Genomic DNA, 12400 nt, shown 5'->3' with positions numbered 1-12400 from the left:
TAATATTAAACATAAATATATATAAATATAGATACACAAACATAAATATTGTATTCCCGCTGGTATTATTTTAAAACAAATATCATAAAAGAAATCTTTATGATAATTATATATATTTCTTAAATATTCAATTCAACATAATTAATAAACCATACCAACAAATAATTTAACTCAATTTTATCTCATTTATTACTAATTTTTAATCAAAATAGAATCAGATTTTAGTGATTAAATATTAATTCAAATAAACAAAGCTATAAAAAAAAAGACAGAAAAACATGTCAGCGTTTTCTTTTCTTAATATATTTACAATAAATTATTTTTTTATATTTTATAGTTATTATATAAATATAGTGATTTTCTAACAAAATCACAGTTGTGCCAAGAAAAAAAAAATTAACTTCCTTGTCTCAATGGTTTCATTATAGTTTTCTCTCCTTTCCATTCACAGCGATCTCAAGAATTAGGGTTTCTTTCTTACTGGTTTGTTCCCATTTTTCATTTTCTTTCTCTTCTTTTGCTTTCTGTGCAATTCGAATCACAATTTTATTAGTTACCATTTGTTGCTGATTAAATTGTCGTTTGGTGTTATTGGGTTCCAATCAATACTTCTCTGGATCGATGTTTTTAAAATTGTTTAGATATTTGATTGAAGTTTTAGTTTAGCCTGATCTTGCTGGTGTTTGAAAAGGGATCACTGAAAAGTGAAATTTTAAAGGTTTTGTTTTTACTTGTTTATTGATCTTCTCAGAATAAATTCTTGATCTGATGTTTTAAATTTGTGTATGAGTTCTCCATCAAGGAATGATAAAACATATTCTATTGAATCTATTTACTTTCACATGCACTTATTAAAAGGGTTACAATAAAATTTAATGATTGAATCCCCGTTGATATTTTGTGTTTTGGCTCTGTAGTCTGCTGGTTAGAGTTTGTTCAATCATACTCTACTCTGTATCTTTTTTCTTTTTCTCTTTAATTTTTGCATTTGTAGATTCTTTCAGATTTGAAGGTTTGGATTCTTTCTTGTATTTATTTTAGATGCCCCAAGAAAATAATTTACCTTTTGATTAACTTTAGCTTCGTGTTGACTGATGCTTTCTCTTGTATGTGTGGGGAAAGGAAGATCAATAAGAAGAATAGTTTATCTGCACCTGTTTCAACTCAATGAGGCCGCAATCATCGTCTTTGAATCCGTATGCAGCCTCATATGTTCCTCTCTCTAAAAGGGGGGCAGATGGTAGAACTACTTTTACAGAAAAAGATTCCAAGAATTATGATGGAAGTGTTTGGTTTCAGACTCGTCAGGATGCCACAAATGATCAGCAACTTATCAATTCTAGTTCAGAAAGGCTTTTTACCCCTGAAGCTTTTCCAACAAAAAACCAGCTTGCCTCAAGTTCTTACACATCATCGTCTCAGAATGTGGCAGAGGTGGCGGAAAATCAGCTGCTAGCCGAAGATCTGGATATGGATTTGGAATATCTTAGGATAACATTTCCTGGCATATCTTATCAGTCCCTTGTAGATGTCTATAATGTAAACAGTGGAGACTTGGATGCTGCTATTGACATGCTCAGTCAACTCGAGGTATAATTATAAAGTTATTAGTTTCTGGGGTTTAGATTTGTTTATCCAGTGCCTCATTTTTATTCTTCCAATTAATTAATTGACAAAACTTTTTTATGTCTTCATTTATGTAAGCATAGTCAAATATTAGCTTCTATTCATGCTGTGTAAATGTTGAATCAGGTAATATGCTATGATACTGAATTGGAGATTTTGGTTAAATGTGTAATAAAAAGTTGATGAAATAATAAAGTGATCCCCCTTTCTTTTTCCATTCTTGTTCTTCCTGAAGATTGTCTCTCCAGATGATAATGGATAGAAGAAACGTTTCCATCTAATGGTTGTTGAACTTTAAAGTAATATGAGATTTCTATGTCCATGTTTGTTTTTTTAAAATTCCACTCATTATTGTAAACTTTGTTTGATATTTTTTAAGTTTATATTCAATTGGTTTGCTTTTCTGTTTTCTAAATAATTTAAGGAGTTTCATACATTGTGCTTTAATATAATGCGCTTCCCACCCTTCTTGTTCTGAAATATTATATATCCCTTGCAGATATGGATGTTGTCATGTCTAAAATCTGTGCCAATTGATGTTAGTTTAACATTTTCTGGTATAATGAATTGAAAGAATTATCATAGTTTAATTATGTAAAGGCAAAACATTCATTAGGTGGAGATACTTATAGTAGTCAGATCAAGTGTTAATGGATCAATTTCAAAACCCGTTAAGTTGCAAACTAACTTTTGAGGCTTTTCCGTTTTCGTGTTTCAGTTAGAGGGTGATGAATCTTCTGGAACTCTTCCAGAGACACTTGATATTGGTGATGTTTCAGAATCTGGATTAGCAGCTGAATCTACTTCCTTAAAACAGAAGAATGTAGCAGAGGAAACCAGCACTTCGTCTAGTCACATGGCATCAGGCGATGTCTTATGAATTGGTTTGTCATTCATAATTGGTTTCTTTGGATATAAAAATAAGTGTAAAAATCAAAATATTTTACTTTAGGTGGCGATCTCTCGATCATCGATTTAATGGTTCTGTATAGTTCGCAGCTTTGTCTTGTTTTGGTCATTATGGTCTGAAATGTTTTCTTTTTGAGTTGCTTGAGCAATTGTGTAATTTGGAACCCCTTTCAATTACATGAATTGAGGTGTGAGAGAGGTAAAAGAAAAACAACATATAAAGTAAAGGTGATTTTCTCTTGGGATGGATTAAATATAGTGTCTTGTGGACTTGCTTGCTGGATTGTACCATGGTGAGCTAACTTTGAGGTTTTGCTGCAATAGATATATACAACATATTTAATTGTCCTTTTTTACGATGGTACTAAGTATCGTTCGAATCACGATACAATTCGCACAAAACAATACGGTTCGTGCCTCCCATGATAGGAATTGATTGAATAATTGTTTACGAATTGATTGAACAATTGTTTTTGCTCTGTATCGTAATTGTATCGGGCGGAAGAAGAATCACAGAATCGTTTTGTTTCGTATTATTATGTAATAAATTGGGATTTAAAATTTTTACCATGGGAACATCTTATCCTCACTTCTCCTATGCTACATGAAAACTTCAGCGAGAGCGTTGTGGAATTGTGCTATACATAAGCCTTGCAAACCGAGAGTGAAGATTGATTTAATGTAATAAAGAGTGATTTGCTGTTGTCTTGGATTTTTTTTTTGTCTTGAGATTTTTTCTGTTATCTTGAATTTTTAAAATGATTTAAACAAAAAGAGAGGTAGATACTACTTAAGTGTGCATGACTATTGTAATTGTTTTGATGTATAAGAGGGATCTCTGATTAAAAAAAAAGGATGTAATTATTTTTAATTTGAACTTCTACAACTTGTAACTTGGAAGTTCAACAAATTAAAAAAAAAATTGTTTGTCTTTTGTTAATATATGTCTTAGAAATTTAAATACTAAGACGAATAAAAATAGAAAATCCATAGAAAATGAGGAAGACATTGAAGATATTGAAGAAGAACTTCTATTAATAGAAGATGAAGATGTATGAAAATAGATAAGAGTTAGATGAACCAAAACCTAACTAATCCGTTCATGCACTTTCACTTCAAATTTAAGAGAAAAGAAAAGAAAAGAAAAGAAGCGACATGGAAAGAGAATAGATGATTCAATTTTTTCCATTTAATTACACAGATAACGTATTCTACTGTGTTAGTTCAAAATTAGATCCCCGAGAAGCTCAATTCCGAACATGAATTGGTTGCAAGCTGTTCGGAATTTAGTTCCTGGATAATTGAATTCTGATGAGGAATTTCTCTTTTTCATTTCGAAATAATGGGAAGGAAAAAATAGAGATAAATAATTAAATATTAATGATTTGAAATTAAATAATTGAGAAATATATTTTTTAAATAAAAGTGTAGAAATATAAATATTTTTTAAAATTAGAATTGAGAGATAATTACATTGAGTAATAATATTTTTGGGAAAAAAATAATTAAAAATAATTTTGAAAATAATTAATTTAAGAAGTAATTAATTGGAAGAAAAATTGTTGAAGGAATAATTTTTCAGAAAAAACAATATATTTGAAGTAATTGTGTAATTTTTTTAATTAAAAATATAATATTAAGTGTTTGTTTAAAAAAATTAAAAATAAAATAAATAAAAATACCTATTTGTATCATTTAATTGATTAGGATAATTGGACATTATTTAGGTTTTGAATAAACTCTCAATGCAACTTGTTTCAATTGTATATTGAACTATTTCCGTTTATATATGGAACTCAACAGAAAATGTTTATAAAAAAAATCAAGAAAATGTTAAAATGTACTCAACAAAGACATCCTACAGTCCCAATCACCAACCTTACTAATGCGGACCACCCTTAACTGCAAAGAAAATGTTGTTTGTGAACTTTTAGAGTATCCCAAGAACAAAATCAATTGTCATTTATTAAGTGTTATTTTTAGTTTTGGTAAAATTCTAGATAGTTGGGCTCCAATCATTACTGGTTCAAAATATCATGTGTTCACCCATATTGTTAAATAATAACAAAATGAACTACTATGAAGAATAATCAATGAGGCCAAAATAACACGTGATCGGCAGTAAAATGCCTTAAAATAATCCTCGCGAATTGGAAGAAAAAAAAAGATTTACAAAGGGGTGACACAATTGCCAAATGATGGAAATGGCAATAACTCCACGTTATATATATGTGTATATTCCTGTAACTCATTTACATGAAATCATACGCTTTAACTCCCGTCGTTCGTCAATACCAGACGGTTTATGGCCATGATGAGCGTCCCTTGAACAATTAGTTGCAGCACTAGACTACGACGGGTATGTCCTGTATCGGCCATCGTAAAGTTTCAACAAGTAAAGGAAAATACATCAACAAAAATGATATGGAATGGATGACCTCAATCAAGCATCCTTCCAAAAAGTGAAGTGCGTAGAAAAGACTTTACAAGAGTACAAGTTGGGCGTATGCAAAAGGGGCTTCAGATTATTTCCTTTTCATTGAGAAGGCCATCTTCTTGCTATGAGAGAAATGCAGTTTATTGTGCAAACTCCAGTTTCATAAATAGGTGATTAGTTACCCACCATTACCCACCATTACCAAAGGTGACTGGTTCTTTCTCTCCAGTAACTTGCCAGAGGACATGATCCAGTTCTCAAGGAAAATGAGAGGGTGGATCCAATTGTGTATTTGTATATAATCGACTAAACTGAGGTACTCGCGAGGTCATTCTCAATCCTGCTCTCACTCCGATGTTGGATGGCATCTTCTCCTGAGACCAATCCTGTTAAGTTCTCACCAGCATCACTCTTGCAAAGAGGGCATAATGAATTTATCTTCAACCATTTATCCACACAATCTTTGTGGAAAAGATGAGAACAAGGCAATTCTCTCAACTCATCGTTATTTTCATACTTTGCCAGGCAGATGCAGCATACCTGTCAAAAAACCACAAAAAATAATAGGATTTTCAATCATAAGCAGCTGACAAACAAAAAAAATCTTCATATTGATGCATGGTCTTTTTAGGCTCAAACACTTTACACTATTCTAAAATAATACTCTAATTCAACACAACCACACTAAATCAAACTTCTTTACCTGATGGCATGGATGAGAGACATCTACAAATAAAAAAAAATTAGGTGCTAACGACCAAATAACCGCTACCATACCAAGAAGCCTACAAGCCTAAATCTGTTCGTCCATAGACCAGATACAGACTTTGATTAGATACAAGTGCTATCATAGCAAATGTAACATAACTGAACAGTGTAACTAACTAGACAATTTAAGGATGATATTTAGTTGGGAACATTAAATCCTATCCCAAGAAATGATTAAACTATATTATTCTCCCCTCTACTTTTTAAAATTATATTATTCTCCCTCATAGTGTGTTCGGATGGGAAAGTTTTAGAGGATAATTTTTTTTTTTATAGAAATTCAAATCATTTACTTGAGTAGTTTGATACTAACTAGAGAATTTCAAATTCCACCCAAAAAGTAAAATTATGAAATTCTTCATACCTTTTCTTGTCTTAAATCTATATCTCTTCTACCCATATTCTCTCTTCAGCTCAACCTTGGTTGGGACATCATCGAGTCAACTTCAGTTGGACATTATCAACTTGATACCACTTTTTTTATTAATGTTTGAGGAAGTTCCTTTCAAGTTAAAGTCACTTGTGTATTGTGGTTATTTTTTGGTCGTCACCACGAAGGTTTTTCTGAGCCTAAATAGATCAATGTAGAGGTTTTTTTGAGCCTATATAGACCAATGTTATTTCTCAACATCAATGGTGTTTTTCAATTAATGTCAAAAAAAATTTCAGGTCAACCTTGAGATATTTTCAGTTCATGTCAGTGGGGTTGCTTGTCAACCAATGTCGATCAAAATGTATGCCATTATTTTTCAGCCAACTTTAGTCAAGATTTTCTTTACCAACATTGGCAGAATTATTTTTCAACGTCAATGAGACTATTTTTCGACCACCGAAGTCAACTTTTTTTTAATCAACATTGATAGACGTTGTTTTCTTATTGACATTATCTGGCAATGTAGACCAAGTCTATTTCTCAGTTGACTTTTGTTAGTATTTTCTCAACCAATGTCTGGGGTTAATTTTCGATGGAGGTCAACCATATGTTTTCAGCTGAAGTGGTTATTTTTTGGTTGATGTTTCCGGGAATTGTTATTAGATCAATAGCACTAGTGTTATTTGGTGGTAATTAAAATACTCTTTTCAAACAAGAAAGTTAATATTCAATAAATTTGAATTGCTTCATCGAAACAAAATATTTGAAAAATTAAACAACTTAAAATGAAAGTAATTCAAATTCAATGTATTTAAATTTTTGGAAATTGTAAAATTCTATATCCAGAAGGTTATATTTTTTTTAAATATACTATACCCTTTATTTTGAAAAATTACCCAAAGTGATTAATGTGTGCTAAGCTTATATGATTTTAATGTGGATAAGTCTCTTAAGGGCAATATTTCCTGCAACTCAGTAACATCAGCAGCTAGTTTGAACCCCTAGGATGGAGGCAGGATTTTGGGTTAAGATGCAAAGCCAATAACTGGGGTAATCAAGATTTTATTACCATCTTCTACAGAGAGATATATACAGCCTTATTTAAAGTCTCTTATAAAGCATAGTATCTGTTGGCAGTTGCTGTGCTGTTAAGAACTTAGAATTCAGTTAATTTACTGTTGTTAACTGTAACAACATTAGTTGCCCCCGAGCAAGCCTGTCAGCTCATGTATATCGTTGTACTTCCCAGATTTTACAATCTTTTGGTAAGAAATAATACAACTTTATAGTGCAAAACTTTTCTCGCCCATTCTCTATGCCCAGCAGCTCTCTCTTCTGTGATTTTATATCATTTTCTCAGTATGCTTGAATTTTAAAATATATGTTGAAATGGAAGAATGGCTCCTCCCATCTCTCAGATCTACCTCCACAAGAGTTGTAGACCGCACATGCTTGGGGAAACTTTGGGAAGAAATTAAAAAACTCTTCCACACTCAAACTTGAACCAAGGTCGTCCGAAGTTCAGATCAGAACTGAGAAATACAAAGAATGGAGAAGTATGTCTGAATATCTATTGGGTATCAAAGTTCTAGATGATTCACTAATCTCCGCTGGTTCTCCAGTTTCGGCTCTTGTGTGTCTCGATTTTGTTCTTGATGGTCTTCTAAATGGATTCAAGTACTGCCACTTCAGTGAATAATAGAGTGATCCTCGCACAATTGGTGAGGCTTAGTCTCTATTCCTCACTGGTGAAGTCCAATTGGAAAGGAACATGTTGACCACTACCTCATCACACTTGTATTCTTTTCAAGGCCAACAATACTCAAATTTCTACAATTTCAGATGACCAGGCCATGGAAACCAAGCTGGCAGAAATAAAGGAGGCCATGGAGGAGGTCACAGAAGTTCTAAAAATGTTAACTGTTGGAAAGCTTCCATATGTTCAGCCACCCACAGTCCATTTTAATTGTGGATTCTTTGGTTTTCTTTATTGCAACTTCCATCACTTCATTTTGCTGAGTGAGGGACCATGTTTAGGTCCTCTTACCCTAGTGATACGGCCTAAGTGGCACTTCTTTCTAAGGCTTGTATAATCCTCACCATACAAGTCAATTTTATGAACTTGAATTAGGTCTTAAAACCTGAATTTTAAGGTATCAACATATCTTAGATCTATTGTCAGGCCACCCACATTGCTAACACTCCAGTTGCATAGCCTTAAGTGTGAGGGCCTGCATTGAAAAGCTACATTAATTGAAGTCTATTTGGTCTACTTGATTGCAAATTCCAGTAACTTAATTGTGCTAGGTCTGAGGCAGTGCTTAGTCTCACATGGCTTAGAAACATGACTTAGGCAATGCTCACAAGGCATGAGCCAATCCTCACTATACAAATCAATTTTAGAATATTGAATTAAGCCCAAATTCTAAGACCAACTGTGCAATAAGCTAGGTCATGATGCTCATCGTCCTTCTTCAGAGTATGTTGTCCTTCCACCTCAACCTTGACTAAATGATTTCTATCTCCAAAGCTGCAAAAATGCAGAGAATCCAATTCTCAAGACTTTTATAGCAACATTGCATTCTAATGTAGAATACATTCTGGATTCAATCATAACAAACTGAACTCGAACTATCAGTTCCATCTTTCAGTTGTTTATGGCAACAACCAAAATGCAGTCCAGTAATGTCATAATCTTGTCCTACTACATGCTCACACCAAAAACATGGAAATAGAAATACATTTTGTTCATGAAAAGGTGCAAAACAAGACTCTTTGGTCAAACGTGTCCTTGATGCAGAGCAAACTTATGTGTGCTCATCAAGTCACTCTAAGACCTATGATTTCACCTTCTTAGAGAAAAGTGGTTTCTTCCAACTCAACCTATGTTTGCAGGGGAATGATGGATATATACCATCCTCTCGTGTAGATCTATCATTGTTGGCAGTTATTGATCAGTTAGGATTCAGTTATAGTACTATTAACCATAACAGTTAGTTGCTTCTGTGCAAAGCCATCAGCTTATACATATATCATTGTACATACCTCACAGATCTAGCAATCTAAGAAAGAAATAATACATTTCTATGGTTCATACATCACAGCTTTATACATATATCATATCATTATACCTCTCAGATCTCCAGTCCACTATCCTACAATCACAGTGCTGTCATGCATGATTTACAACTATGATCATCTTTTTTTTTGTTCATCCAGCATCTCATCATTTCCCCCTTCCTTCCTACTCTTCCATCACTATTAATGGAAATGCATGTTTTACAAACATGGTCTGGATTGTACCTCTTGTCAGAAGGTTGAAACCTTCAAATACTCTCCCTTTTTCTCATAACCTGTCATACAATGCAATCTCCACCCCTTTTTCATTCTCTTGTTTCCCTCCTTTTCCCAGCTACCAGAATTAGAGGTCCCATTCCCCCCTTCTTATCTTATCACCACTAATTCAGTTTGAGGTCCCTAACTACTTGACGTCACTAACAGAAACTATCTGGGGCTTTATTCTTCTTCACCTCTATTTCACCTAAAACACACTTTACTAAGTGAGGGTTTACAAACACTCACCACTTCTCAGAAATTCAATTATACTAAGATGACTTAAAGTGTAACATACACACAGATATATAAAATCAGATGGTACTTACCGCATCTTCTCCAGATATTACTCGCTCTTTTTCAGTTCCTGCAGCCACAACTCCACCTTCAGTTGAGTTGCCTTCTCCATTTTTTTTATTTTTCTTCATCTTGAACTTGTACGTTGGCAAAGCATTAATGGATTCAGAAGTTGCCCCTCTGTTTTGAGGCATATCCTCTCTAACCCCAAGAATGGAAATTATACATGGGAGACAACAGCAGATTGTTGAACAGAGAATGAAGGGCATAGCATAACCAATACAGCTAAAGGCAAGAAACACTATACATAACCTGCCAAGTGAAATGAAACAGATATAATTTCATGACTGAAAAAAACAGACGATTAAAAGCAAGAGTGAATTAAAGGCTATACCTGTACAAGTTAGGAGCTTCATCAGCAGAAGAACGTCCCCCAAAGATCCATACATTTCCAACAACAAACCATACAGCAAAAAAGCAATCTAAAGATATTTTGAAGTATTCCACTAGAGTCTTCATTCTGTGTTGTAAGAATAACAAGGAGTTAGCAGCTTTATAAGCTATTATGTGTCTAACAAACTTTGTTCAACATATGAATGCACATTAACTTAATATAACTCTAAAGCCTAAAGCTTACAATTTTTGATACAATTGAATTCACCACGAAAGAAAAAAGGAAAAAGGTGCCATTCTAACATTGTATAAAAAAATTGACAGTAGTATCTTATTAACTACCTTCTATTCATCAACACAGAAGCTTGATTGCTTCTGGAGGATGCAACAGCCTGACCATCTTCTCCACCATTAGTTCTGGAACTGAAAAGGAGTGTCCCTGAAGGATCATTAATCCGAGGAGATGTTTGCCTTGATTGAGAAGAATCTTGCTCTCTCATATGGTTATGATGATAATACCGCCAATAAAGCAGAGGAAGGGTAGCAACACATCCAGAAGCATAACCTATGATCCATTGAAACAATGGAGTACGTGGACGTTCATGCCTTGACAAAGACAAAACAACGATAGATGCAACAATCTGGCTCACTAAGAGGACCAGCTCAATCGATATCCACAACCCCGAATGCACAGGACTCCTACTCCTACGAGTATCCCCGCGTCTCATGAATGAGGAATTCCGACTATTAGACCCATTAGATAAACTAGTGACTGAAACTGAAGGCTGAGATAGAGGCGTCCTTGCACCGGTAATTCTTTCTTCATGCAGCGCCACATCTGTGCCATTAAAACTCCTATCATGATGTGTCGCAGATGATGTGGAAGCATCGGAACTCCCAGCTATTTCTATCACATGCTGACTGCCATTGGTGCTCCCAGGCCGCTCCATCAACTACGGCAGAGTGTCGCCCGGACCTTCAAGACATCGTTCTGGTGAGATAACAATAACATCTATCTAATCTAACTCCACCATCAAGGAATCATAGATTAACCCAGAAACACACACACACATTATACACCACCTTTAAAAACAATTTGACTGAAAACAAACTCTCCTCCTTGCAACAGCAAAATCAGGATGCTTCAAAGTCAGCGACCTCCATTCGTAAATCTGTGAAGAAGCAAAGTTCACTTCCAAAACCATACATAGTTCTCATCTTTTACTAAACATATCAATATGTTAAAGAAATTAACCTAAATTGAAAACAAACAGTTGCTTTGCTTGTAAAGCGAGAAAGGAACATCAGCTAACCTAATTCCGGCAAGCGACTTGAACATGAATAAAAAACCAAGGATTGAAACCTGCAAATCAAGAAAATAACAACAGCAATAAATTCACACGATGAAATTGAAAACCTAAACAGTTAAAAAAAAGGAAATGAAAAGAAAATTGAATACGTGTTTTCTTCAAGGAAACAAGAGTTGGCGATTTGGCTGGATTCCAGAGAAGAGTTGAAGGAAAATCGGAATGAAAGGGAGTAGCGGAGTGAGAAAGTGATGAAGGAAGCCGTGCGAGGAGAGTGGTTTATGCGGATGAATCGAGAAAAGGAGTATCAGAAGGGGCGAAACGGTGGCGTTGACTGGAAGAGTCGCGAGCAAAGGAAAGCGCGAGGAAAAGGAGAAAGCGGAATGAGATGGAGAAGCGCATCGGAGAGGGAAGAAGGGAGGGAGAGAGATGAAGGGGAAACGGCGCCGTATGGAGTTTGGGGACGATGACGGACGTCACAATCAGATAAAGGCTGTCATGCACACTTCCGTTGCTTCCTTGCGGTGTTACCTTGCAGTATCCTTTCCCTTTTCTTTTTTTTTTTTTTATTCTTTCCCTTTTGCTTCTTCGAAAATGATGACAAGGGAAAGGTACAGAAGGAAGAAGTAGGAAGTAACTCTCTTTGTTTTGTTTTTTTTTTTTTTTGTAAGAGAATCAAATTAAGACTCGGATTAAATAAGTTTTATACTTTTAGGATAATAAATTTTTTAAATTAAATAATTTGGTTGAAACTCTAGAAAATAATATTTATTTGTGTTATTTTTACTGATAACTTTTTTAATTGATATGGAATATTTTAATTTTCTTTTATCATTTCATTTATTTTTTTATTATAGAAATTAGCAGAAATGGTGTGTATCCACCATTTTTAAGTTGGATGAGTTGAAGTTGAAAAGAAAAAATAACATGCAAATGCAAAAGAAAAATGTTGAATTG

General features: G+C 34.1%; 2 protein-coding genes across 4 annotated transcripts; one reads left to right on the top strand and one right to left on the bottom strand.

Moving 5' to 3' along the window:
- Window positions 1-354: 354 nt before the first annotated feature.
- On the top strand, window positions 355-2883 carry LOC137813367 (polyadenylate-binding protein-interacting protein 5). Of its 2 annotated transcripts, none has more exons than XM_068615559.2 (3): window positions 355-483; window positions 1127-1590; window positions 2345-2883. In XM_068615559.2, exons 2-3 carry the CDS (start codon window positions 1168-1170, stop codon window positions 2504-2506), a joined length of 585 nt encoding a protein of 194 aa, XP_068471660.1. In that variant the 5' UTR covers window positions 355-483; window positions 1127-1167; the 3' UTR covers window positions 2507-2883. The 2 variants fall into 2 exon arrangements, with proteins under 2 accessions (XP_068471660.1, XP_068471661.1); XM_068615560.2 differs by having other exon boundaries at window positions 373-483; window positions 1123-1590.
- A 1832-nt stretch (window positions 2884-4715) lies between these two features.
- On the bottom strand, window positions 4716-12120 carry LOC137813365 (C3H4 type zinc finger protein). Of its 2 annotated transcripts, none has more exons than XM_068615557.2 (7): window positions 11596-12120; window positions 11450-11499; window positions 11220-11308; window positions 10479-11112; window positions 10138-10263; window positions 9776-10055; window positions 4716-5512 (listed from the first exon to the last, which is right to left on the bottom strand). In XM_068615557.2, exons 4-7 carry the CDS (start codon window positions 11084-11086, stop codon window positions 5279-5281), a joined length of 1248 nt encoding a protein of 415 aa, XP_068471658.1. In that variant the 5' UTR covers window positions 11087-11112; window positions 11220-11308; window positions 11450-11499; window positions 11596-12120; the 3' UTR covers window positions 4716-5278. The 2 variants fall into 2 exon arrangements, with proteins under 2 accessions (XP_068471658.1, XP_068471659.1); XM_068615558.2 differs by having other exon boundaries at window positions 4716-8643; window positions 11596-12058.
- Between the last annotated feature and the right edge of the window lie 280 nt (window positions 12121-12400).

Source organism: Phaseolus vulgaris, chromosome 1, assembly GCF_051622355.1.
Source record: "Phaseolus vulgaris cultivar YP4 chromosome 1, ASM5162235v1, whole genome shotgun sequence".
NCBI lineage: Eukaryota > Viridiplantae > Streptophyta > Magnoliopsida > Fabales > Fabaceae > Phaseolus > Phaseolus vulgaris.
Note: the sequence above shows the minus strand (reverse complement) of the source record. Positions and strands in the feature narration are given on the sequence as shown.